General features: G+C 30.6%; 1 protein-coding gene across 3 annotated transcripts in view; it reads left to right on the forward strand.

The window, feature by feature from the left end:
* Nucleotides 1–867: 867 nt before the first annotated feature.
* Nucleotides 868–27,826, forward strand: part of Sycp2 (synaptonemal complex protein 2) — a 66,299-nt gene continuing 39,340 nt past the window's right edge. Inside the window, exons 1-18 of one of the 3 annotated variants that reach the window (XM_048810715.1) lie at nt 870–2,904; nt 4,065–4,208; nt 4,955–5,083; nt 5,857–5,961; nt 6,246–6,270; nt 8,212–8,297; nt 8,895–8,980; nt 9,240–9,274; nt 10,112–10,254; nt 10,340–10,392; nt 11,607–11,652; nt 12,219–12,314; nt 15,977–16,037; nt 21,629–21,777; nt 22,569–22,643; nt 23,087–23,233; nt 25,217–25,316; nt 26,121–26,278. In XM_048810715.1, the coding sequence (XP_048666672.1) occupies nt 2,881–2,904; nt 4,065–4,208; nt 4,955–5,083; nt 5,857–5,961; nt 6,246–6,270; nt 8,212–8,297; nt 8,895–8,980; nt 9,240–9,274; nt 10,112–10,254; nt 10,340–10,392; nt 11,607–11,652; nt 12,219–12,314; nt 15,977–16,037; nt 21,629–21,777; nt 22,569–22,643; nt 23,087–23,233; nt 25,217–25,316; nt 26,121–26,278 (1,662 nt within the window). In that variant the 5' untranslated portion in view covers nt 870–2,880. Of the gene's footprint in view, nt 2,905–4,064; nt 4,209–4,954; nt 5,084–5,856; nt 5,962–6,245; nt 6,271–8,211; nt 8,298–8,894; nt 8,981–9,239; nt 9,275–10,111; nt 10,255–10,339; nt 10,393–11,606; nt 11,653–12,218; nt 12,315–15,976; nt 16,038–21,628; nt 21,778–22,568; nt 22,644–23,086; nt 23,234–25,216; nt 25,317–26,120; nt 26,279–27,826 lie in introns of those variants that run through there. The other 2 variants (XM_048810716.1, XM_048810717.1) reach the window with 2 other exon arrangements.

The following is a 27,826-nucleotide window of genomic DNA, read 5'->3' on the forward strand; positions in this document are numbered from 1 at the left end:
CCATCTGGTAGTTCTGCGGGTCTTTTTCTTTTCAATAGTTCAGCTATTTCTCACTTTTTAATAAATTCAAAAGTCTATATACTGCTATTGTTGCTTCCTATAGGTTTTCATATGAAGACATTTGCTTATTCACTAATATATTTTTGTGATTTCTATCTTTTTATATCTGGACTATTCATATATATATATTAGTTTTCAAATATCTAATACTTTGAAGCTACCTTTGTATCTTTTGTATCTGATTTCTGATTTACTGCATTATGATCAGAGAGCCAAGTATTGTGTTGATTATTTTGCGAGCTTTTGTCTGCTTGCTTTGATAACTTAAGATTTTCTCATTTATTCTTATAAATGTCATCACAGTTTGTCTAGGTGTTCTTTTTATTGATCTTCTTGGGACTTAGTGGACATTTTCAACTTGGATATTTAGTTCTTGAAAGTTCTTGGCTATTAGCTGTTACTCCCTTCCTAATTTTTCTGGATTTGTTAATTTCTAGAACTCTTACTGTATACCTATTGGAGTAACTGCATCTCTCTTTGATTTTTCAACTTTTTCTAATATGTATTTTATCATTTCTTTATAATATTCTAGGTTATTTCCTCAACCTGATCTTTATCAAGAAAAAGAGCTGCTCCCTAAGCTCTTGGGTCTGTGTAACAGTGGCAGTGGGTGCTCAGTGCTCTCTAGCTTCCTTTACTTCTCTTGTGATTCTTCATTAATCAGTACTTCCAATGTTTATTTCTTACCTCCACACTTGAGTATACTTTTCTCTATTTTTCATATTTTCTATCTACGAAGCAAGATTGTGTATGTGAATATATAGATATAATCATAAATGCAAAGTTATTTTTCACATGAATGGCATTTCACTGTATGTTATTTGCCAACATTTTAAGCCATTTAAAATTGTTTTATAGAAGATATCCTCCTAAGGGCTGGTATTGTGGCTCAGCAGTGGAGCGCTCTCCTAGCACCACAAAAAAATAAATAAAGGTATTGTGTCCAACTACAACTAAAAAATAAATATTTTTTAAAAAGAAGATATCCTTCTGGTTGATTTTATTTAACTGTTCAAACAATGATTATCATATACCAAAATTCATTATTCCTTACTTTGCCTACCATTTTCACTTTCTATCTAAATGCTTTTGAAATTTTGCCACTCAAGTGCTTCTATAAAATATAACTATAACCAATTTCTTATGCAAATGAAGCAATTATTTCCCTAGGGATCAGTTTCCCCCTTTAGTTAATCTTAATTCATTTAGAAATACAAGAGATTTTTGCTTGGTTTTATAACCATGCCTTTCCAATGTCTCATGTGTCTTTTGTGGCCTTCAATTTTTCTACTGCTATGTCCACAAAAAAAGTAAACTAATTACTCTTGTTTTATGAAATCATAATTATATAGTCCTCATGGTTTAATTAATTACCTCTCTGTGTTGGATTTTTTGCTGATTCTGATACAAAGCTCTTCACAATATAGGTTATTAAAATTATTCTAGTCACAATTTCTAAAAAAGGTGCTATTATTTTCTCTTCTGAGCCGACCTCCAGATGCCATTGAAGATGTTAAGATACTTTTGTTGAGTTGGCAGGTGGTGTTTCATACAACTCTGCTATTTTCTGTTTCTATTCCCCTTTGAAGGGAAAATATGATTAGGTTATTTTCTAGATAAGAAGTGTTTATTGTATAGAGCATGCTGAGATGTTCTTGCTAGGTACACAGACACCAATATATCATATTTTTAAAATTTTCTATAATTATTAAACTTATATGATAAAAAAGAGCATAATCAATGAAAGTTATTATACACTAATACTCTCAGAAACACCACTGACACACATTAATTTTCAGCTGCTTTTTCCGTAAAAGGTAGACAAAATTCTTCCTCACATTCTACAAAATGAAACATCATGTTAGGTTTTGAGTATGACTATAGCAGTGATCTATGTTTTCTTCTCCATTGCCAGCATCATTAATCCCATAGTGCTCAGGGAAGGAAAAATAAATAACCTTTGACTTTCTCCTTTTTAAAAACTCCCTAAATAGGATTGTTTGAAGAAGCATCATCTATTTTTGGTCATGTTTTCAGGAGCATTGAATCTCACTTTAGAACCTGGGGAATGCATCCCCTTAAACATTAATTTTTGGTGGTCATTTGTATGTGCATCCCATGTCTTAAGGGATCCACATTACTTTGGGAAAGTGATACTCTCTATTTGATTTGGGCATTTGGCCAGAAACTAAGGTTCTCTTTTTTCTGAACATTCTCTTTCACATATAAAATGTACTTGGGTTACCTTTTCCTCACTCTTCCTTGTATATTTGTATGTTCTAATCAGTCTTGTTCTTAATGTATTTGCGTATTCTTTCTTCCTGAATAATTTATTATTAGCCTAAATTTCAGTCAAATATTAATACAAGAATATTTTTCTTCTCATTCCCCAATGTAGAACAATATAGTAGGAATCACTGGTGAAGAAGACCTAGGTTTCTTTTACTAACTAGCTTTGTGACCTTTTGGCAGGACTCTTTGACATTAATTTAAATAACCTATTTTTAAAAAGGATTTGAGTAAATGATCTTTAAACTTTTCTCTAGAAATGTTTTTGACTAGATATATAATTTGATAAATATGAAAATATCCACTGAGGAACTTAAACTGTATTTACTGCCTTTGGTACAAGTAGCATGTATAAAAAATATCTAGTGAGGAATGTAAACTATATTTATTACCTTTGCTATAAGTAGCGATACTCATTTATGCATGTTAAGATTATTAAACTATAAACACATGAAACAGATTATAAGACACAGAAAATATTTTCTTTTATAGGTATTTGCTTTCTCCTGCTGTTTTTAAACAAAGACAAAAATGCCAATACGACCAGATCTTCAGGTATGTAGTCCTGGAGAACAGAAGGAAGTCTTTTAATTCCTAAAATCATTTTTCATGTAATTGTACATATTCAGTACTATAATCTCAATCAATCTTCATTCTCTCTTTCTCTCTCCCTCCCTCCATGTCTCTCACTACCCCCACCCGCCCAAACTAGGAATTGAACAACTTGGGGCTCTCAGCCACTGAGCCACAGCCACAGCCATTTTTTTTCTTTTTTCATTTTGAGACAGGGCCTCACCAAGTTGCTAAAGCTGGTCTGGAACTTGAAATTCTCCTGCCTTAGCCTCCCAAGCCACTGGGATTATAGCGTGCAAGATGCTACACCCAGTTTGAGTGCTATAATCTTTAGCAGTAACTAAGCTTCCATGTTTTTATGAAATGGTTAGAGTAGATCAATTTACATAAATATTTCCTTTCATTCATTTAATAGATATGTTTTCAAAATCATATTAAAATGCAGGATATTAAAGATAATGATTCTTTATACATATACCTTTTACTTACACACTATTTTAAGTCATAGTAGTATGCCTGGATATTTTTATATCAACTTTTTAAACTTGTAGTTTGTTTTAATAAAATCTATTTAAATTGTATATGATTCAGCATCAAGTGTGCTTAGTGGTCAGCTTGAATTATGAAAACTCATTACTGAAATTGTACTAAATAGCAGGGAAGGCAAGTTTTGTAAATGTTATAAATATTACATAAGAGTACTATTTAAATTATATTGATTGGTGTAGTTTTTAAAAGGTGTTTTTGCCTATCTTTATGCAGTTTTCTTTACTATTTAAATCACACTAAGAACTTGGTAGTCAGATATGCTAATTTTATCTATGGTATTAAAATATTATTAAAAAGTTGATTTCACTTTTTTCATCAAGTTTTCATTGTGTCCAGTATAATAATGGTGACTCTAACAATAAAAGATTAATTTGGCCATATTTGTGAAATATTTTTCTTACCTAGAATTTTGTTAACAGATAAAGTTAATCTCTCAGTTACTTCAGATTTAATAGTGGGTAGGTTTTTTAAAAATTGAATTATTAGTTTGTTTGAGAGGTTTTGTGTGAAAATAATTCTCAAATTACTAGAATGCATAAGGGAACTATTTTGGTTTTGATTTAATATATGTGCCATTAACTGTATTTCTCTAGCAGTTGGAAAAGTGCATTGATGATGCTTTAAGAAAAAATGATTTCAAACTTTTGAAAACACTTTTACAAATTGATATATGTGAAGATGTGAAGATTAAATGCAGTAAACAGTTTTTCCACAAGTTGGATGACCTTATATGCAGGGTAAATATTAATTTTTGCTTAAAGTTGTTAAAATTGTTAGATTTTTATTTTCTAGGAAGTACACCATTAGAAAAAAATGAAGAGGCTTGGGAAAGATTGCTTGCAATTATATAGATAAATGTTTATTTTACCATATGCTTTTTTATTTTTCATTTGAGGAGTTTTAACACATTGAACTCTTACCATTATTAAATATTATGCAGTTAAATATTATGTAGTTTTCTTTACTATTTAAGTCCCACTAAGAACTTAGTAGTCAGATATCCTGGGTTTTTTGTATCTTGTGTAAAAGTATTATTTTAATAATAACGTTTTAACATTAACTTCAATTTTTTCATCAAATTTTTATTGTGTCCAGCATAATCATGGGGGGTAAAAAAATACTCTTTACCTGTTTTTAGTTTTTAGTTTAAACAACTTGATATTTTTTAATAAACTTATCAGCATGCTTTTATTTATTTTGTAGTTGTGAATACACCTTTATTTTATTTATTCAGTGCTGAGAATTGAACCCAGTGCCTCAGACATGCAGGGCAAATGCTTTACCACTGAGCTACAACCCCAGCCCTGATCAGTGCGTTTTTAATGTGACACAGTGCTTGGTGCTTTCAGAAATAAAGATGATGGTAATGGTTATCTTTCAGCATTTGTGAGGATTAGAACTATAAGTATAATGCTCCTGGCACAATTCCTATTCTATACTATTTTGTTTTTATAGAAGTTTAAATGTATACTTTTCATTTCAGGAACTTAATAAAAAGAATATCCAAACTGCCTCAACCATTTTGGTTTCTATTGGAAGATGTGGCAAAAATATCAGCATATTGGGACAAGCTGGGCTTCAAACCATGATAAAACAAGGACTAGTTCAAAAGATAAGTATAGAATATGTAAAATATGCATGTAAGGGAAATATAAAAGATGTACTTTTTATTAAAATGGTCCCAACTGTCAAAAAATAAATTTGGGAGATTTCTGCAAAATTTTGAAAATAAATATTTTTAAACCTTGTGGTATATGCTACAAAAGTAAAGATCACAAGGAGATTGTAGGAAAGCTCCTTGATAATCGTGAATTTAAGGTCTGTGGTCTCCCTTTGACCTTTATTTTTTATTTAACTGTTCTTAGTCACTAACTTCATTTTTGTTTTTATATTGTTTACTGACCATCTCCTATGCCAATATTTAGGATATTATTATCTTTATATCAATTACTGTATAACCAGTATCTTGGACGGTGCCTGGAAAGTAGTATGTACTCAAGTATCTAAATTAATTGACTAAAGTAAAATAGTGCTGAAACTTTTCATATAGTAATGATACCAAAATAATCTCCATTGCAATGATGATTTATTTTCATATACTCTAACAAATGTACCTGCACTAGGAATTTGAAGGGGGAAATAAAGATCTTCTACCTAGACTTAGATTAGATTCATCCATTCCCATCTTATAGTGAGTTAACCAAAAAACAAAAATGAAGAAGATGTTTAGAAGCATGAACTTATTTTGATACAGTACTGAAATTTTTATTTTTAATGTCTCTTTTTGCCTAGTTTTACTATCTATACAAATAAAAATACATTTTCAAACTTATTAAAATGGAATTCAAGTGAACTAATATGTATAATTCCTGTTTTTTTTTCTACATGGTTACCTGGTTTGAAAAATCCAGAGAGATTATTCTCAGTCGAGGAAATTCAAAAGATGAAGCTGTTATAAATATGATAGAAGACTTATTTGATCTTTTGATGGTAAAAATCACATTGATTAACTGATGTTATAAAGCATGTGTTTATTTAGAAAATCATTTGTGTTCTCTATTCAAGAGTCAATAACAGATTGATTAATGATTTGGTTGGATTCGTCTGTTTAGATTGCAAAAAATATTTCTATTGGTTTATCTGATTCAGTGGTTCATTACTAAAATTTAATTATGCTATGAATTAAAATATAAATTGCCATTTTAATACCATTTTTAATGATTTATATTAGAAGATAATAAATTATACATTAAATATTATTCACTTTTTTTTAGGTCATACATGACATCAATGATGAAGGTAAAATAAACATTTCTGCTGCAACAATGACTTACTGTTAGTTTTAGTATAATTTTGCAAGTTTTAGTATAATTTTGCAATTCATGTAATATGTCCTAATGTTAGAAACTTTTTATCTATAAGGAATCAAAAAGATAATAAAACTTTGGATGTTGTAGGCCAAGAGAAAAAAATGAGAATATTATGTAGATACTTATATAATAACAAAGAAAGCAAATGTCTGCAAATGTTTTATTAATATAATTGAGAATAAAATAATTGAATTTTTTGTAGTGTGTAGATCTACTAATGAGAAGGATAGCATTCTTTTTTTGAGGGGGTAACATTTCACTGTTGTTTAAAGTTAGTGTGCCCTATTTTCAAAATTGATTACATATATTCATTTGCTAATGTTTACCTACATATATTCATTTGCTAATGTTTACCTTCAGGAAATTTATGTATGTCAAATTATAAAAATGTCTTTTCAAGCAGAATATATAAGTTCATAAGCATGATCTCAATTGAACATGTTCATTACTTAGAACTCATTAATAGAATTCTGTTAGGTTATTTTTAAAATATTTGCCTTTTAAAATGTCATTGCATTATAGATAATCACTTCCAATTGAAGTCTATTGGGAAGCACCTGAGTTGCACCTATTAAAAGGACTTTGAAATAGGGAAATTTCCTTTGAATTCATATTAAGGTCCAAAAACACGGGTGGACCCATAGTTACAGTGTGGAAAAAAATATGCCCTATAAATTTGTGTGGGAATGGAGATGTTGCTTTTTGTCATAACTTCTAATAGTTTAGGAAATGTATAAGGTAGCTTGGTATTACTTGCCACTGACAACTTTAGTTATCATTAAAACAACTTTATTGCAGTGTAAATTCATCATGAGCACTATTTGTCTTATAATTTAGGGCTCAATTCATTAAGCAGCATTTTCAACTCTACAATCAAAGCTAGTTATCAAGAGATGTTCAGTATTCAGTAATAGTAAAGATAATTCTTATTCAGAAAAAGTTTAGTCTTGGTCCTGAGTCTCAAGAGTCACAATAAAGCTTTGCCACTATTAAGCCATGGACTGCTGTGTTGTAGGGCAAGTAGCATACTTGGTTACTATTTCTAACAAAAATTCACATAACTGACAATGGCTGACTAAGACAAGAGAATGAATGAAGCTCACCTTTGGCACTGGTTCAATAAAACATGACATTCATATGTCGTCTGTAGGTACCTGCTTATATGTAAATATAGCCATACAAAAACAGTGGGTTGGACTTAGTTGGTGTGCCATAATTTGCCAACCCTTGATCTGATAGAATCAAGAGAATGCAGAACATGCCCTTTCACTTGTGACTAGCAAGTGTCTTGTGATAAGCAGTCAGATCAAAGTTATTTTATCTCTGTATTTTTATTGGTTGAGTAAGACTTCCCCAGGATGCCAGTTGAGTCTGGTCAATAATTTATAAATACAGCTATTTGTTATCTTCAAAGCCAAAAAGTTTTAAATTAATTGTGGTCTATTTAAATAATAATTAACACTGCCTTTTCATTGATTTGATTTTCTTACAATTAACATAACAACCTCATCTAAATTCTTACTTTTTTAGGGGAGGAAAAAGCCCTAAAGCATCAGCAATTATATAATTGATTTTTGAAAGTAAATTGTCATATCTTTTTATCTCAGTATATTTTATCTTCTAGTTACTTTGGAAAGTTATCCATTTTCTGTTGCAGTATTTCTGTAGTTATTTTTAAAATTTACATTATGAAATACAGCATAGCAAATTCCTGAAATGAGAAGTTGGATATGGGCTTATTTCATGCTTCTTGATGCCCTTCTTCAGAATTGCAATAATACATCCTTCCCACTAATTGATGTAAGAAAAAAAACTACCTTTTTAAAGGATTTACAATTAACATTTATTAACAATTTAACATTTTATTCAGGTAAACAGCAAGTAGTAGAAAGTTTCGTACCTCGAATTTGTGCCCTGGTTATTGACTCAAGAGTGAATATTTGTATTCAGCAGGAGGTAAAGTCGCATTTGATTATCTTTTAATCCTAAGAATTTCCAAGTAAAGAAATCTTACACTAATTCATCAAATTAAAGATTTAATTCATTTTAAACTAAATTAACTTTCAGAGTGTATTTATATTGACTCAATCCATTGCCTAGTATATTTCCTAAATGTAAAAAATTCATAACCATATGGATTTATATATACGTATAGTCATGCTAAAATAAATTATGTTATCAAGATATTGGCATCATTAAATATATGAATGCCAAAATAACTTATATTTGTGTCTGTTTACATACATATACCATAAGAACAAAATTAATAAGGTAATTTTTTTTTGTTTCCATAGAACTTACAATAGAATAATTGCCATTTTTCAAAGGGTATAAATGCTTTAAGTACAGGAGTCATGTTATATTCTATTTTTAATATCTATGATTTTGTCATTTTTGTATTTAATTTTTCATATATTCTTTCTTTTATCCTGTTCCATTCCCTGTATAAAATACAGTGATTAAGATAAAAAACTTCTGAGTTTATGTGCCTGTTTATATAAATAGTTAATGTTTTACTGAGTATAAAGTTAATTCTTTTTTTTTCTTTTCTAGGCCTTAAAAAAAATGAATGCCATGCTTGACAAAATGCCTCAAGATGCAAGGAAAATACTTTCTAACCAAGAAATGTTAACACTCATGTAATAATTTGTACTGTATTGCTTTTATTAGTTGTTCAAGTCAAGAATTTAAAGAATGTTTTATAAGGCAATAAGGCAACCATGAGCTTGCATTAAATAATTGAAATATACAAACTTTGTAGGTTTAATATATGCATGAATTTTCTGCAAAAGTCATTTATACTAGCCAATTACAAATTTTACTGAATCTCCCAAAACATGTGGGCTTTCTATTTAATTAATACTAGTTCAGTATATAACCTATTATTTTAATTTACAGGAGTAGTATGGGTGAAAGAATTTTAGATGCTGGAGGCAAGTATATCTTTTAAGATTTGAAATAATTTCAAATTTATAAATAATATTTAATATATTTAATAAAATATTAGCATAATGTGATATATGAAGGAATTATAAACTCTTTATATACAATCATGCATTTTAAATTACTTTAGTATAAACAAATTCAAAAGTGTCTTTGGGACACAGATAATTTGTCATTAGATAAATATAATTTATGCCTAATGGTAATTGATGAATAATAGTTGTTTTCTAATAGTTTTGAATTACTTATGATAAACAATTCCTCAAATGGTATTTTGTGAAATTAGAAGGTCTAATATTCCTGGGATAAATAAACTTTTTTAAACAGTATCTTTAATAAAAGAATCTAAATTTTATTTCCAAAGTTTCCTACGAGCAAATTTTGATGTAGTTATTACTGATTTACATAGAGTAAAACAAGGTTTAAAGTACCATGGGTTAATTATAAACATTATGTCGAAGAAAAGGAAAACAAAATTCTGTGATTCATATACTACTGTATGTGATTCATATACTACTGTTCTGCAGTTTACAACTCTAGTAAAAATAGTGAAACAGCAGAGTCTGAATATTTAGATGTTTCTTCTAAATACTTTTTAAAATTTTACTCTTCTATCAGTAATCTTGTTTTTTAAAAAATTGGACTGTTTAATTATTATAATGATAAAATGTATCTAACCCAAACAAGGAAAGTAGCAAAAGATGAATAAACTATACCAGCATTTTCATATTTCTCTTTCTGTTTCTAAAGCCTTTGAAAATGTATGTAGTTTTATAAATTAATTATTGTAATTTCAAATCATACATTAATTTACATTTTTTTTCTAGATTATGACTTGCAGGTGGGCATTGTGGAAGCTTTATGTAGAATGACCACAGAAAAACAAAGACAAGAACTGGCATGTCAGTGGTTTTCAATGGATTTTATTGCTAATGCATTTAAAGGAATTAAAGACTCTGAATTTGAAACAGTAAGTGGAATAAAAGAAATAGAAATAAGCAAATGTTTTTGTTTGATTATGATTTTTAAAAAAGTCTTTCTCTTTTTAAAATTAGGATTGCAGGATATTTCTCAACCTTGTAAATGGCATGCTTGGAGATAAGAGAAGGTAAACTCAAAGCAACCATTTACTGATAAATAGAGCTCAAGAGGGAACATCTAGTGTTAAACCTTTATTAATATAACTTTATTTGTTCTTTTATATTTGAGTATGTAGTGAACTTGGGTATTTAATTTAAAACAATATTTTATGTAACATCATTTAGTTAATTACTACACCAGTAATCTGAAATAATCCTTTGCTGACCTTGTTTAGCTTTCTACTTTGTGAAGAAAAAGTGCATTCCTATTTAATTCATATTAATCATTTTGTGCCTCCAAATTTCATACAGTTTTTCAGATTTGCATAGTCATTATTACTTAGTGTTTGAGGAATAATAGAAATCTAAGTATATATTTCTTAAACTGCCTCCTTCATCTACATACTAGCAAGAAAGTATGAAGCAAAGACATCATATCATTACTTTATAATTGACATATTGTTTAATCACAGGCATGAGCATGAGAAAATACATAATAAATTTTTATAATTTTTATAATGATAAAACAATAGTATTTGTAATGCCTGATTTCTTAATTGATGTCGTGGATGCATTAGTTTGTATTTACTTACTAAGGAAATGAAAACTACAGTGAGGGTTAAATGCAAGAAGTCATATTACTTGGATCTAAATTGTAAGTTCATACCTTCCTTGTGTGTGTGTGTGTGTGTGTGTGTATACATATATGTATGAATATGTATACACACATCACATACCCCTCCACACACAAATTATTTAACTGTACTCCCTCAGTTTACCTTAGCTATAAGAATGCTGATATACCTATCTTGTGTTTGTTGTGAATATTAAGTGGTATAATATGTTAAGTGTATAAAATAGTATTTGACCATGAAAGAAAACTGTAAGAAGTTATTTTTTTACTATCAGAATTATTTACTTAACTTTTACTATGGAACTTTTGTTGTATTAGTGTAGTGTAAGCAAACTTAGGAATTTATGCTCATATTTGATAGTAAACACAAAATATTTGATATAGTTACTTTATGAAACTAGTAGGTTGAGTAGTATCCTCAAAGTAATATGCTTTTCTTTACCCAAACAAATTTCCATTAAACACTGGTATTATAAGGTGATAGACAGGATTTCATTTAAAATGTTATGACCACTGACTGATTTCCCTTTGATTCTAGGCATGAGTCTATGACTGGAGAAGATTAAGCTGTGAAGGTTTATTAACTTTTTAAACCACTTTCTATTTCAGGGTTTTTACATTTCCTTGTTTATCAGCATTTCTTGATAAATATGAGGTAAATTTGAAATTTAAAACATGTTGTTAGATTAATTTTGGAAAGTCAAATAAATTACGGGATTTGATACAAGAAATTAATAAGCTGGTTTAGTATTTTATATGACAGTGACACCAGGAAAAATTCTGTGAAAATACAGCGCATGTGTAGCTGTAACTCTACACATTTTCTCCTGTTTCCTTAATCAAGCCCATTATTTATCATTCACAAATATATTCAAACTAATATTTTCAACCTCTGTTAGTACTTGAGTATTTGTAACTTCCTGAAGCAGGTTAATTTCTGTATAAAATATTGAACTAGGATTTTCTTTGATTCTTTATAAATTTATCTAAGTGTTATACTCGCTGTTCTGTTCTCTTATTTCCCCTTCAAACTATACTCTTCTTTTTTCCTTCAGAAAGAATTCAGAGAACACTTTTTCTTTTTTATGGAATATAGTGTTGCTGGATTCAATTAGTTAAAAAGCCAATTAAGATAATAATTCAACCATGGATATAATATAATAATTTTATGTTGTTATTTTATAAATATAGTATATACTAGTTTTATGTTCATTTTATTAGCTGCAGATACCATCAGATGAAAAACTTGAGGAATTTTGGATTGATTTTAATCTTGGGAGCCAGACTCTATCATTTTACATTGCTGGAGATAATGATGTAAGCTTTATTTCTCTTGTATTATTCTGTATTTATATGTATGTATAAAAATTTTTATATGTACTTTTAAGAATCTACTTTAAGAATTTCTATTTTTCTGGCTATTCCTTTAATATATTTCAGTGTTAGCCCTTGTAGTTTTGAGTAACATAGTAACCTACCAAGCTTATTAGAAATGAATTTTTTTCTGATGTTTTATTGTAACAGGAAAATTAATCCTTAATTTTAATACTGAATTTAACATACACCTTTCAGAAATAAATTATGTTAATGCAAAATTGTACATTCACATGAATAAAGTCAGTTGACTCTGGAAGAGACAGCAGAGGGGCCAGGGAGTATAACTCAGTGGCAGAGTGTGTGCTTAATTTGTGTTCAATCCCCAGCACAACATTATTAAAAAAGAAAAAGACAGTAACTACTCAAATACAGAGGCATTCTGTTAAAATTAACTTTAACAGATGGCAATAAAAACAGTCTTATTCGTTCATAAAATGTTCTATTTGAAACAGTGAGAAATTGATAGGGTAGCATTTGAAAGTGAATTTGCTTAAACCTTCTAGACAGGTGGTGTGTTTTCTACTGATCTTTTTACCTGAAGATAATCCTTGAGCCATTGTTTCTTAACAGATTTCACCTAATATTTGGTACACTAGCATACTTTATCTGGAATTGTGTGGTCTCATTACCAAATTCTGATTGAGACTTGATTGACATTAATCTGGTTGTGGCTGGTGATATTATATTAAAGCTTTTAGTCTGTTTCTTGATAGAATCCTGCTTTTTGTTCCAGGTAAACTGTAAGCAAACATTAGCCAAATACCTTAGAATTTCCGTATATTTTCACTTTTTTTGAATTTTAGAGCACCTTCTTAGAATTCTTAATTAAAATCGAATTCCATTGATTAGCTCTACTTCTCAAGGACAGTGATAGTTTTCATTAGTGTGTTTTGGGGAGTATTTAACTGAATTTTCTTTCAGAAACTGAAATTTCATTTTGGAAAAGAGAATTTTATTAATTTAATTCTTCCCTCCATTCAGCCTGGTCTAATGAGATTCAGACCATACTATAGTATCATACTATAGTATCATATATGATAGAGAAAGTACTATGCATTTATAAATTATGTTTTAGACACTGATCAAGATGCTGGGGATTCTTCTCTCAAATATATTTTGAATCCTCTCACTTCTGAATTTTTATAGTAGTAGTATGTTACTATTTAAAATCATTTTGTTTATTTGTGGTTTGTTGTCCACTTTCCTCCATAGGATGTAATATTCATGAGATATCAGGGACCTGCTTTTTCTTGTTCATAGCCATTCAAGGGCTCATGTTGACTGCCAGAGCAAATAAGTAAATAAATAGTGAAAGAACTGTATGATATATAATTTAATGTATATAATGCATGGAGGGTTAGGAAAAATAGTGTGGAGCCAAAGAATGATTTTAAGAGGTAACATTAATTCATTAAATATTATTAAGAACTTAACTATGTATTAGATATGTACTATGCATTCATGTATAAGATATTCCTATGGGGAGAATGTATGTTTAAGGGCCAATATCAGAGGCAGTTTGGGGGCTTTTGAAATAATCCAGGTGAAAAGTCCTAATGGCATGGTTTTGGGAGGTGACGGTGAGAATGGATGGATTGTAGAAAAACTGAAGGGGAGGTAGAATTGACAAACTTAGTGATTTGTTTTATAATGAGAATGTTTAATAAAACTTGGTTAACTAGATGGAGATACTGTCACAGGAGGGTAAGTTTTGTAGGGCAAGAATGGGGAGTTCAATTTTGAATGTGTTGATTTGGAGACACTTGGATAGATCTGGTAGGCAGTAGAATATTTTGGTCCCAAGCTCAGGTGCAAGCAGTGATCACTAAGTAGAGTTATAGAAGCTGTCTTTATATAGATAACAAATAAAACCATAGGATTTATGAGTGTCTGTATGGAAGAATTGTGAAAAATGCATTTTTACAAGATAGAAGAATCAGCCCAAAGAGAACAAATTAAAAGGGTGTGGTGTTGTGGAAGACTAAGAAAGGAATTTTTATAAGAGAAAATGATCAATACCATGAAATACTCCTGTAAGGTTAAGTAAAATAAAAACTAGTGACTCACGAAAGAGAAGTTTCACCTAAGTGACGAGAGTTTAGGCATTCCTGGAAAATTGGAATTTTTGTTGAGAAGTCCCAACATCAAATTAAGGGAAAGAGAGCATAGTAGTAGGTAGAATAATGTGAATTTAAGGGAAGAGTTTTTCTATTTTTATTTTTTAGGTTCTTTATCTTAAGTATTAGAGATTTTTAAAGGTGATGATGTAAGGCAGATATTCGAGCAGGAGATGTAAGAAGAATATGAGATCAAGAGGAAAGCACATAAAACAGATTCAGAGGTGATGATGGAATAAGTTACCACAAAATATTAAAAACTGTTGAAGCTGGGTAAAGGCATAGTTCAGGCTTGTAATACTATGATTTTTACTTCTTAAAAAATCTAGTTTTAAATTCCTATAACTTTTTTTTTTGAAGCAGTGAACGGGTATCTCAATATATGGGTAAGAGTTGCTCTCAAGTTGGTAGATGGTAATAATCAGTAGCTATAGAGTGAGGGCTGCCATTGTTAACCAGGAATGAAGATTCTACCAAGGCTGCACTAAAACCTTTCTGTCTCAAATGTCCATCTTAAGGGACTCGGCTTTTATGAAAGAGGAGGTACTGAGGGACCAAAGGCAGGAGATACACTTTGTAGATTAGCTAGCCTGTGCTAGTGAGAATAAGTCGGTTTCCCTGGTGTCTTCCTGGCTAGTAGGTGGCTCCTCAGCCTCTTTCTCTGTAGGAGGAAATCCCAGACACAGAAAAGCAGCTTCCAGGAAGTCACTTTTAATTTTAAAGGGGCTCTGTTTCATCATGTGTCTCAAAATAGCAAGGTTTGTTTTACCAGAACTTTGGAGAAAGAGGAGAATATCAATACTTTCCTCCTGACACTGGAGTTTTGAGGTATGGCTGAATTAGTTCCCTAATTGAAGAAGGCTAGAAAGGAAGTGATGCCATTCAGGGATGACCAGTTTCAACTAAGGCAAAGAAGTGAAGAGAGTTAATGAAGAGATTGAGGATTTGGAGGAATTTTCATATGTGTCTTCATTTATAAGTATTTTTCTTTAAAGAACAAATAATTAGAACTGTTTTCCTCACAAGATTATTGGAGGATTTATGGTCCCATATTTTTAGGGCTAATATATAATTTGTACTATAACTTTGCAAATTTAGTATCATTTTATTTATACAGATTTTAGTAAAAACCACTTGGACAGGTACACATTATTACGTAGGCTATTTTTCATGTGAGCTCAATTTTTGAATCCAACGATAATCAATTAATTTATGATTTACAACTAGAGATAGGTAGTAGTAGTGCAAACTGAGGAATGACTGTGACTTCACAAAATATTTCAAAGGAAGAAAAAAAGGATGTGGAAGCATTTTTTAAAAGCGTAACCTCAAATATTAACAGTCATTCTTTTTGGGGAGTAAGAATAAGAATTTGTAAAATTAGTACCATCATATCATTTATATAACTTAAAAATTGATATTTAAAGATATTTTAAACTAGGAATAAACTATTGTTTATTGTCAAAACTTGTTTTTACATTTAAGGATCATCAGTGGGAAGCAGTCACTGTGCCTGAAGAAAAAGTACAAATGTACAGCATTGAAGGTACATTGAAGTATTGTCATTTATAGTTTTCTTCTTGATTCTTATCTTCTGGAATAGAACTGTATCTTCTTTGGGATAACACAGTAGAATAATGGGAACAAAATTAACATTTTCAGATGTTCACATACATAAAGTTATCAAATTTCCTACTCCACATTTCCCTCTAATCACCCAGCTCCTTCCTGTACTTATTCCCTTTTCTGTATAGTCTAGAACCCATGATCAATCTGTCTGACCCCTTGCTTGTTGATATTTTCAAGGTTCTTATATTTTTATCTCATTTGCTTGATTAAATCCAAGCATCTAGTTTCTCTACTCCTTTAAGTGGAATTGTGTAATGCTGCTGGATAAAATCATGTAATTTGGCAGACTGGTGTCCTTACAAATTCAGATATTAAGACATATTTCAGTCATTTCAGTGAATATTTAGTGTTCTCTGATTTTTATTTGCATCTCCCTAAAGTCCAATGTTGTTGAGTACTTTTCAGGAGTAATAATTTTTATTGGAATATCTTTTTTTTCTTTTTAGTGCATTATAGTTCTACATAAGAGTGGGGCTCATTTTGACATATTCATAAGTGCATAAAACAACATTTTAAGTTGTGTGTGTGTGTATATGTGTGTGTGTATATATATATATATATATATATATATATATATANATATATATATATATATATATATATATATATAAAAAGCCAGTTGACAAAAACAATAAATAGAAGGAAGACCAGTAAGAGTAGAGGAAATAGAGTAGAAGAAGCAGGAAGAGGGAAGAGAGGAGAGGAAATGGAATTACTAGAGATTGGAATGTAATAAATCATATTACATGCTTGCATGAATACATCAAAAGGAACTTCATTATTTCATAAAAAATCAGTAAAACGTTAAAAATAACAAAAATGAAAAAAAATCATGTTTTAATGTATCAGAGTGCTATGGATGTGACAAGGAAAAACCTTCAAGCATTTCCCATAGGAACATTTCACCACTCTGATTGTAGGCTTAGGAAGAAAAACTCTGCTAGAGCCAGAATATTACCAGCAAATATTTCACTGATCAGTTGGGCCTGGAGTAACAGACAACTCAGAGACTTTACCACTGTAGAATGCTATAAATATAGTATGTTACAGTATGCTTATTTTAGTTCTTTTGGGTAAATACCATGGAGTGGGATAGTTGGGTCATACAATGGTTTCATATCTTTTGAGAAATCTCCATACTGCTTTCCAAAGTGGTTGTACTAATTTGGAGTCCCATCAACAATGCATGAATGTATCTTTCCCCCCACATTCTCACCAGCATTTATTATTTATATTCTTTTGATGATTGCCATCCTAATGGAATGAGATTAAATCTCAATATTCCATGATTGCTAGGGATGTTGAACATTTTTTGTTTGTTGGTCATTTGTATTTCTTTTGAGAATTGTCTGTAATTATATATACAAGACCCAAAGAAAACTCAACCCAAAGACTTCTAGAGTTGATAAGCAAATTCAGAAAAGTAGCAGGATAGAGATTAAAAGAGAAAAATCAGTAGCTGTCCTATATTCAAATAATGAATTTTCTTAGAAGGAAATCAGGCAAACTATTCCATTCAACCCTGCCCCCCTTTTAAAAAAAATAGCTGGGAGTAATCTAACCAAGGAGTTGAAAAACTATAATGAAAACTAGAAAAACCCAAGAAAGAAATTGAAGAAGACACAAGAAGATGGAAAAATCTCCCATGTTGTTGGAGAGGCAGAATTAATATTGCCAAAATGAACTTATTACCAAAAGCACTATACATATTCAATATATTCCTCATCAAAATACCAATAGCAAATTACAGAACTAGAAAAAACTTTCCTAAAATTCATTTGGAAGAATGAAAGGCCCAGAATAGCCAAAGCAGTACTAAGCAAGAAAAGGATTACTGGAGACATCACAATACCTGATCTTAAATTATACTACCGAGCAATAGTGATAAAAACAGCATGGTATTGTCATCAGTGGAATAGACTAGAAGACACAGACAAATCAACAAAGATATAGTCATCTGATACTTGCCAAAAGAGCCAAAAATGTATGTTGGATAGAAGTATCCGGTTTTCCCATCAGCATTTATTTAAAAGGCTATCTATATGTAGAGGAATGAAACTAGATTCCTATCCCTTAACCTGCACAAAAGTCAACTCAAGTGGTTCAAAGATCTTGGAATTAAGAAACTTTTCAATCGCTAGAATAAAACAGGGTCAGCACTTCACCTTATCGGTACAGTCATTGACTTCCTTATCAAGACCCCTAAAACTCAAGTAATAAAACCCAAGAATCAATAAGTGGGATGGCATCAAATTTAAAGGCTTATGTACAACAAAGGAAACTTATAAGTATATGAAGAGAGAACTTACAGAATGGGAGAGAAATATTTTCCAGCTATTCTTCTGACAGAGTATTAATATCCAGAATATATTTAAAAGTCAAAAAAATCTTAACACTGATAATAATGCAATCAACAAATGGGCAAAAGAACTAAACATATGAGTTTTAATTTTTTTCCTATTATTTTCTAGGAGGATAATTTACCACATATTACTGCCACAATTTACTACATCTTACTCAAATGGAAGTCTCTAACTTTGAACTTCAGATTCTCTCACAGCTACTTGGCAGTCCTCCATGTCTATAGTGACTTTTTTTTCTGGTTCTCTAACAGCAGCTATTTACATCTTTATAAACTTAAGCTGGGTTCCCCCCTCCCTTTCTTTTACTATGATGTGATAACCCAGAAACACATGATTATTTTCAGGTAAGAAAGCCTAGAGATTTTAACTTCTTAGACCCTCAGTCTTCAAACATCTTTCTATCCTTCTTAAAAAAAAAAAAAAAAACAACTCTTCTGTAGCCAGGTGCAGTAGCACACCCCTATAATCCCAGTAACTTGGGAAGCTGAGAGAGGAGGATCACAAGTTTGAGGCCAACTTCAGCAACTTAGTGAGACCCTGTCTCAAAATAAAAAGGGCTGGGGATGTAACTCAGTAGTAAGGTATTCCTGGGTTCAATCCCCAATACCCTCACCCACTACAAGAAAACAAAAATGAAAGCAAAAAGAAAAAAATAACTGCTGTAAATGGAAGACGTATATCTACTCTTGTGGAAGGCTAATTTCTCTGAGTTCTCCATTCACATTTTTCAGTTATTTGCTCCATCAATTCATATTTCTTATATCTTCTTCCTCATTTCTCTTTTTTCAGCATACAAAAGGCGTCACATGTCTACATCTTAAAATAAAAAGCCATGTCATCTTCAGCTCTTTTCCCATTCATAGCCTTTGTTGTACATAAGCATTTAAATTTGATGTCATCCCACTTATTAACTTCTGTTCTTAATATATTCTGTTGTATCAAGAACTCCACTGAAATTTTTTCATTATCAAGATAATAATTAACTCATAATTTTAAAAAATGTGAGTCAGTCCTCATACTGACTCACATTTGACAATGTTGGCCACAACTTTTTTTAAAATATTTTTTTCTTATTTCTCAGCTGACTCTAGATACAGATATAATGCTTTTCTACTTGGATATTTTCACAAATACCCATGTATGAAACTGAGCTCATTATCATACTTTCAAAAGCTCCTCCTTCATTTCCTGTCTTAATAAATGGTTTGATAATCATCTAGTTTTGCCAAATATGGAAGTCATTCTTGACTGTTTCCTCTGTTTCCATGATCATTCATTTTTACTTAACATCTTTTGAATGTATTCTCAGTCCCTTTGTCCCATGTTTGATTAATGTGAAGTATTGATTCATGAGGATATTTTTATATAAAAATTAGGTATATATTTTTTAAAAGATTTTTCTAAATGACTTTGCAGGATAAAAGCATATTAACATATTCATGTAACTATAGTATGCTGGAATACCATCCATTGAATTTGATACATTAATAAAGTTCTGATATGTTGATATACATAAATATTTAAATTTTATAGCAAACAATGTAACAGGAAGTCTTTTGGAATCTCAGTAATATTGCTAACAAATTAAAAAACAAAGCAAGCCACAAACATATTCCAGGCAATTGATGCAAGTACCAGAAATTTCATGTAAGTAATCAATGAAATGTAAAAAATACCAATGAATTTCTGTATAGGCAGTTACCATATAAGTACACAAATCTTTGTACAGACCAGGTGTGAAATCATTCAGCAAAATCGGATTTGAAGTAATTCTCATATTTTTGTGCCACAAAAGCAAATATTACATTTAAGTTCCCAGCAAACTACAGAAAAAATGCATTATCAGAAGGATAAAACAATTAGCAAAAATATTTTATTAAGATTACAAATGTTTTAATCTTGATCATGGAAACATGAAACATTATCATCTTAAAAGCCACCTAAATTTTCATCTCTGAAACCTAAAAAATTGTTACTGTTGCGCATGACTGTTTTTAAACCACCATAACTTCTTGAGTTAGAAACTATGTCACCACTATCTTCAATCTATTAATAATTTGTACCATCAAAGGGTGAATTACTGTGGAAGTTTCACAACATATACATGCAAAAGGACTTAAAACATTTTCTGCTTCAGCAAACTTCTTAACAATCAGAAAATTTCATAACCCATAGGGTTATTTCGTTTCTTTAGGCAGATCATGGGGTGGCCTACAGAGCTTTTTCTGAAGCAGAAATTCCATATTTTGTTTTGGTTCTTCTACCTTCGCATGTTTTCTTCCTGCTCAAAAGTGTATTCTGTGGGCAGGTATGGAGATTTCTCAGCCAACAGTAGCAGCCCTACCATAGGTAGGATAGGAGCAGTGGTGGTCCCTGGGCTGGGGCTTAGTCCATAATATAGGCAAATTAATCAGATGCCAGGTGATTTGTAGATAACTTTTCTGGGGAGTTAAGTGGAGTACTGCTTATAAAATGGCACTTACAATATTTTTGCTGGATTTAAAAATTTGTTGAGCATAAGATATTTGGGGGAGATATCCTATTGATACTTATCAAATGGTATTTGTAACATTTATGTAAGTATATAACAACTATATTTAATAGAAATGTTTGAATAAATGCTTATGCATAGAAATTTAGTACTTATTAAAGTTATTTTCCTTGTTGATCTTTTTAAAATTTAATAAAATGGCTTTCTCAAATGTATTATGAATATTTTGTTAAGAATTTCTTAGAGGAGGCTGAGGATGTGGCTCAAGTGGTAGTGCGCTCGCCTAGCATGCGTGAGGCACTGGGTTCGATTCTCAGCACCACATAAAAATAAAATAAAGATATTGTGTCCACCTAAAACTAAAAAATAAATATTAAAAAAAAGAGTTTCTTAGAGTCCAGAACTATTCTATGCTCTATTTCATTAGTTATGACATTACCAAGTAATTTATAGATCTAGGACACTATGACACTGAAAGATAAATTGACTTATTTACATAGATAGGTAGTGCCAGAATTGATTAAACACTTTTTCAGTTTTAGAAGTTTTAAGTTTGATTGAATTAATTTAAATTAATATGCTGTATGTTTTTCTTATTTATAGTATACTTACAGAGTGATATAGAAATTAATATAAATTGTGATTTGTTTGCAGTGATAGAATCAAAGAAGCTTCTGACTGTAATTCTGAAAAATATAGTAAAAATTGGTAAAAGAGAAGGGAAGGAATTGCTTTTGTATTTTGATGTATCATTGGAAATCACTAATGTGACTCAAAAAATTTTTGGTGCTGATAAATATAGGGTAAGTTTTTAAACTCTTTAAATATTTATTATGTTCATAATTCTGGAAACCCAGTTTGGGGCTAAAAGTTCCATTGCTATTTTTTCCCATTCTACATTTCTTAAAATGACATGTAGTTCTTTAAAATTGTACTGTGGAATAGCCATCACCTAATATCCTTTGAGATGTCTATTAGAAAATATCTCAGATGACAGAATTAGCAGCAACTGCTTAGAACATTATTGAATTCCTACCATGTGTTTAAAAGTGAAATGAAACAAAGCACTTCAAGATATTAAGCATTGTAAGAATTGTACCAATGATACCTCAGAAGAAGTAAGTAATTAGTCTAGAGAAAATGAATTATATATGGAAACTGAAGAAAGAGAATGATTATAAGAGGTTTGAAGGTAAGGCATTATTGTGGAGTTGGGCCTTGAATGGGCTTCAGAGTTAAAGAGAAGGATTTGGATAAGATGCTTTCCAGGATTATGGAAGACATTTTAAACCAAATATTATTTAATGAGAATTTAAGGTGACAATTCATCTTAAATGAATTGGGGGAGATATCCTGTTGAAAAGTTTAGATAGTGCAGAAGATTTATGTTGAAAGATAATAGGATATATTGGTGAGGAACCCTTGTAGAGGGAACAAAATGGTAAGACAAGGTTACTAGGAAGTAATTGAAGTGTTCTGAGGAAGGGTATTTATATATATGAGAAAAGGAAATTTTGGTAATTTGGAAGAATACAGATAGGAAATAATTGCATTAAATGGAAAGAAAATGACATTACTTTGAATTGAATTTTAGGAATTTGCCAGAAAACAAGGTATTTCAGTTGCCAAAACATCTGTGCATATACTTTTTGATGCAAGTGGATCACAGGTATATCTCTGACTTAATTTATTTTTATCACTAGGCAAAGTTTAAGAGTAAACAATAATAGCAATAAAGTTGACAATGGGTGAATATCTAAAAAAACACATATTATCTCAATATAAACGGAACTCTAATAAAATGTATATGATTTGTATAAAGTTACTAATGATAATTTCATGACAAAGATTACAGCATTATTGATAAACACCACTTTTAGTAACTTTGTAAATTAGAAATATGTGTTCTTCCACTAAAGGCAAAACTTGTTTACAAATGAATATTTAGTTGAGTCACTTTGTAAAAATTGGTTTATGGATAAAAGAGGGAAAGAGTTGACGTTTGTAAATGTGAAGTGAGTAGGAGATTTATTAAAATTTTATTAAAACACAGTTTTGAGAACTTTATGGGTTACAGTTTTAAAATAGTTTTTTTCTACATTCTCTACCAAGATTCTAGTGCCAGAAAGTCAGTTCTCACCAGTAGAAGAAGAACTTAGTAGTTTAAAAGAAAAATCTAATCCTCAAAAGGAATTTGCTAAGCCTCCAAAATACATCAAAAATAGTAACCAAGGAAATGGGAAAAATAGTCAGCTCGAGGTAAATATGGTGTCAAAATAGTTGTTTATAGAACTGCATAAGTCAAATCATTGTTATAATAAGTACAAAAAAAACCCCTAGCTTGCATTTATATATTATTGGCCTTGATAAATGACAATTCAGTTTCCTCCCACGTTTTGCAAATGCAAACACAAGAAGATAATATTTTGGCTGATTATGTATATGTGTAGGGTTAGTTGTTAGAACAGGTTTACTATGGAATTAGCACTCTAATTCTTTTCCTACTTCTGCTCCATCAAAGAAACTTTCTCTCCCTCCACCTTTTTATAGATTTTTCTCTAAAAGCTTACTACCTACCCAGTGTTCTAAACATTTTACAGCTCTCTTGCAGAGCTTCTTTCATACACATAATTTAAGCTTATGTCCAGACTTGTCCTCAAAGTTCTATCAGTGCATCTATATTCTTTGTTCTAAGATTTCCTCTTGTCTCTATCTTCAAGTCATTTCTAAAGTCTAATCTTAATTTTTGCTCAAATCATATCTGCCTCCACACCTCAATAACACTACTGTTAATTTTTCTGGAGATAGCCTTGATGCTGGCATCTTTTCCCCACATATCTAGAGCCAAGATGGTGATGACTGTCCTTTCATAGTGTCTCTCACATCCTTCCTTCATTCTGTTACTCACCTCAGTACACCTAGGTTAACGTAGTAGCCTCCTAATTGGTTGTTGACACTATTGCTTCATCCTCTAAGCTATCCCTGCTATGCTAGTAAATTTGTTGTTAAATATCTGTGTTCTGACAGCACTCTTTTGCTCAAAAAACTTTATCTCACTGACTCGATAGATTTTGATTTAGTTCTGTAGACCTGCAATCACATCGTTTGTTCCTTTAAAAAAAAAAAAACCTTTACTCATCTAAAACATACTTATATTTGCAAGTCTTAGTTCATTTTTCTTTCTTCTTGAAACTTTTTTTTATTTCAGATTTTATTAATCTTATCTTTAGTCAACTATGACTCTCCACAGGCTTTTCCATACATTTTTGCATGTTTGTTACTCAGTACTTTCTTCTGTGGTGTTATGTCTTCAACTAAATGAAAAATGACATCTTTTATTTCTTCAGTATATAAGTTCAATATATCAATATTTCAGTTCTCATTCAATATATCACAAAAACAGTAATTTCTTTAAGAAGAATCTACTGGTTCCAAAGCTGCTTTTCTGGTTAATATTAAAATTCCTTTTCCTCCTTTATTTTCTACACTTAACCCATATCCCACATATATACCTATTCACTGCTCCATGGTTTATTTTCCCCTCTGATTTAAGGGACTGTTCCTTGAAAAAAAGAAAGAAAAAAACAGCTGTCCTATGCTTCTGTATGGTATGTTACTTTATGTGGTGCCCTCAGAAACTCTGAATCCCTGTAGTCCCCACTTTTGCTTATCTACTTCTGGTACTCTTATAAATCATTCACTCTGGGATGATGTAGAAAAATACAAATCCTTGTTGAAGCCTCTTCTACGTGACACCAAATCTCTAAATTCCTATAGTGGCTTATTTCAAAGGCATTTTGTTTTCCACAGATTATTAATTCCAGTTTCAAAATTGTGTGAAAGTTTTAAAGAATGCTTAACATTATGAAAGCATTTAAAAATAATTTTACATAAGTACGTACATAAGTACAAACATAATCCTCATAAAATAGAAGAGGAAATTGCAAGTCAATGGTTAGCTAGATAAACTTAAAATCAGTAAAATATTTTCAGTTTGTACATGAAGGCACTATATTGTATACATCTAGATATTTAATAAATATTAAACAGTATTTCTGATTTGTTTTGATTACTTATGCAATACCAAATATGGATAAAACCTTGTGGTCAGCCTGAAACACAGAAATTTCTGAATATTGTCTTATTTTTAAAAAGCATCGTATGCATGTTATGAGTAAAATTGTAGGATATTTAATTTCAGAGAGAATGTACGTTTATTGTGGTTGTTTCTCATGGTTTAAGATAACTACTCCTAGCAAAAGAAAAATGTCTGAAGCATCAATGATTGTTCCTGGTGCAGATAGATACACTGTGAGAAGTCCAGTACTTTTAATCAACACATGTAAGTTTTATAATCTGAAAATATTTTTTAACAAGTATTATATTTCAAAGGACAAAATATTTAATTCCAGGAAATTTTGACATCATTTTCCTGAACAGACATAAAATTGATAAAAATATGAATCACAAATGTCTTCTAGTGGGAAGAAAGATATAATGAGTATTGAGATATAAACATTTTTCAAAATATTAATATCCAGCATTAATAATTTATCATAATTTAAACAGGAGGCAGCATAACATAATGGTTAATACATTGAATTAATCATACTGTTTGGCTCTTCCTGTACCCCAGTGTGTATTCTGTAAGATTATTTTCTAGCTAAATTTAGAACCACTGTCTTTTTTGTGATACAGAATCAAAGTGTCTGTCTCATCAAGATTAGAAGATTAAATAAAGATCATCATTCAAAAAGGAATATTTATTAAATATTTAGACAATGCTTGGCATATACTAAGAGTTATAAATTTAGAAAAAACTGATACTTTGTGCTAATGGTTTTAAACAAAGTCTGTCTTCCTGACAATTTAATATTGACTTTCCATTCCCCAAATCTGCTGGGCAATTGCCTAATGTATGACAAATTTCTCAAACTTAATAAGTCCAAAATTAAGTCTATCTTACTTTACACTCTGACATTTTTTTCTCCACTTCTTGATAAGTGGCATCCATGTCCACTTATTCTTCTAAACCGGAAACCTGAAAACTGGTTTCCAAGAACCTCCCTTTCTTACCTTTCTCATCTAAAAAGTACCTCAGTACAAAAAAAAAAAAAAACTCTCACCATCCTTTGTCCTCCTTTAGCAACACCACGAAGAAGAAGAATTAAACCACCACTGCAAATGATAAGTTCAGCAGAAAAAACTGCTCTTTCTAAAACATCAGAAAATGGAGTGGATAATGCTGTATCCCTTAAACCTAGACCATCAGAAGGAATAAATAGGAGAGATAATACAGACAAAGTAAGTACACTTTGGGTATTTTTTAAATTGTTTTCAGATTATCATAGAAATATATATTGAGCTGACTTCTCTTATAACCAGTATATTTTTCTAGATATCATTTATTATCCTTTAAAATAGGTTTCTTCTAGAGTATGACTCATTTACTATGCTTGCTATAAGACTTATTAACATCTGTTCACTATAATTGCAGCTTTTACACTGTTAGGAGAAAAGGTCTTTCTATTATTATTTAAGAGTTTGTGATACAAGTTAACGTCTGCTATGGAGAAGGCTTTAGTGGGTACAGAAATGTGAGATCCAAATGGACTCTGTATTTATGTATTTCAAAGTCTCTCATGGTTAATAAGATAATCACAACACAGTGTAAGCATCATCAGATGTACATAGAAGTTTCCATAACAGCCATTGAAAAGGCTAACCAATATAGCTGGAAGAGAGGGTGAAAATCAGCAGAGACCTTTTAAGGAAATATTGAGGGAGGGTGAATTAATTTTTGAATTACCAGTAAAAGTTAGTCCCATGAATATTGAAAACAAGGGCATTCATTCCAGGTTATTGAAGGGACAGGAATAGGGAATGGATAAGGAAAAAAAATGGTTTCTTGGAGAAACAAAAGTTTGTAGATGAGGAACACTTAATGGGTTTTTATTTTCTTCTGGAGTATGAACATGGTAAATTTCTCCTGGAATCTGTTGAAGCAGGGGTCAGGAACAAGTAAAGATTTAAAAATAGCTCCTAAGAGTTAAGGGGGAAACTTGAGAATAAGTCCAAGTGTTAGGCAAGATTCAGTTTAAATTTAAGACTGAATTTGATCATTGTTAGTGAATACAATACATTTATGAACATACATTAGTTCATAAACTGTGAGCAATAGTCTCAAAGCATAGTAGTCTTCATGCTAAAATTTTAAAAAAGAGCACTTGGTGGATTTTTTAAAACTTTAAATGGGTGTTTGTGGGAAATAAAGAGTATAAGTGTTGAAGAGAGAAAAAATAGTAAAACTAATGGCTTAAATTATTGAGCTAAGTATTTTTTAATAAGGGTATTATTTTTTAATTGTTTGCCATGGTCCTGAATATTGTAAATGATCGGTATTGTAGCTAGAATTGCACTTACATATTTCAGGAGAACCCTCTTCACTGTGACACCCAAAAACGTACCTGCATATTTTTACAGCTGTTTCCAAATATAGAAAATCATTGGCTAAATTAGGTAGAAAAGATTGCTAAGGCAAGGTAAAATATCTTGGGTATATTTTCTGAAAGTGATAGCAAATTTTAATTTTATCTTCATGAAGTATGATTCTGTGGCTATGGAAAGAGGAAAGCTTAATGCAGACAAAAACTTACCTGGGCAGGGGCCAAAAATTTTAAAATAATTTAATACTTCATAATTTCCAAGTTCTCTACATACTTTAGTGAAAAGACAGAAGAGATATAGCCTGTGAAATCAACAACAGGAGATTTGCCATGGAGGTTCTAGAGATTGTCAATAATAGATGAGAATTATTACTCTAGCTATGGATGGGATTAGAAAATTTGTAGG

Source organism: Marmota marmota, unplaced genomic scaffold (genome assembly GCF_001458135.2).
Source record: "Marmota marmota marmota unplaced genomic scaffold, marMar, whole genome shotgun sequence".
Taxonomy (NCBI): Eukaryota; Metazoa; Chordata; class Mammalia; order Rodentia; family Sciuridae; genus Marmota; species Marmota marmota.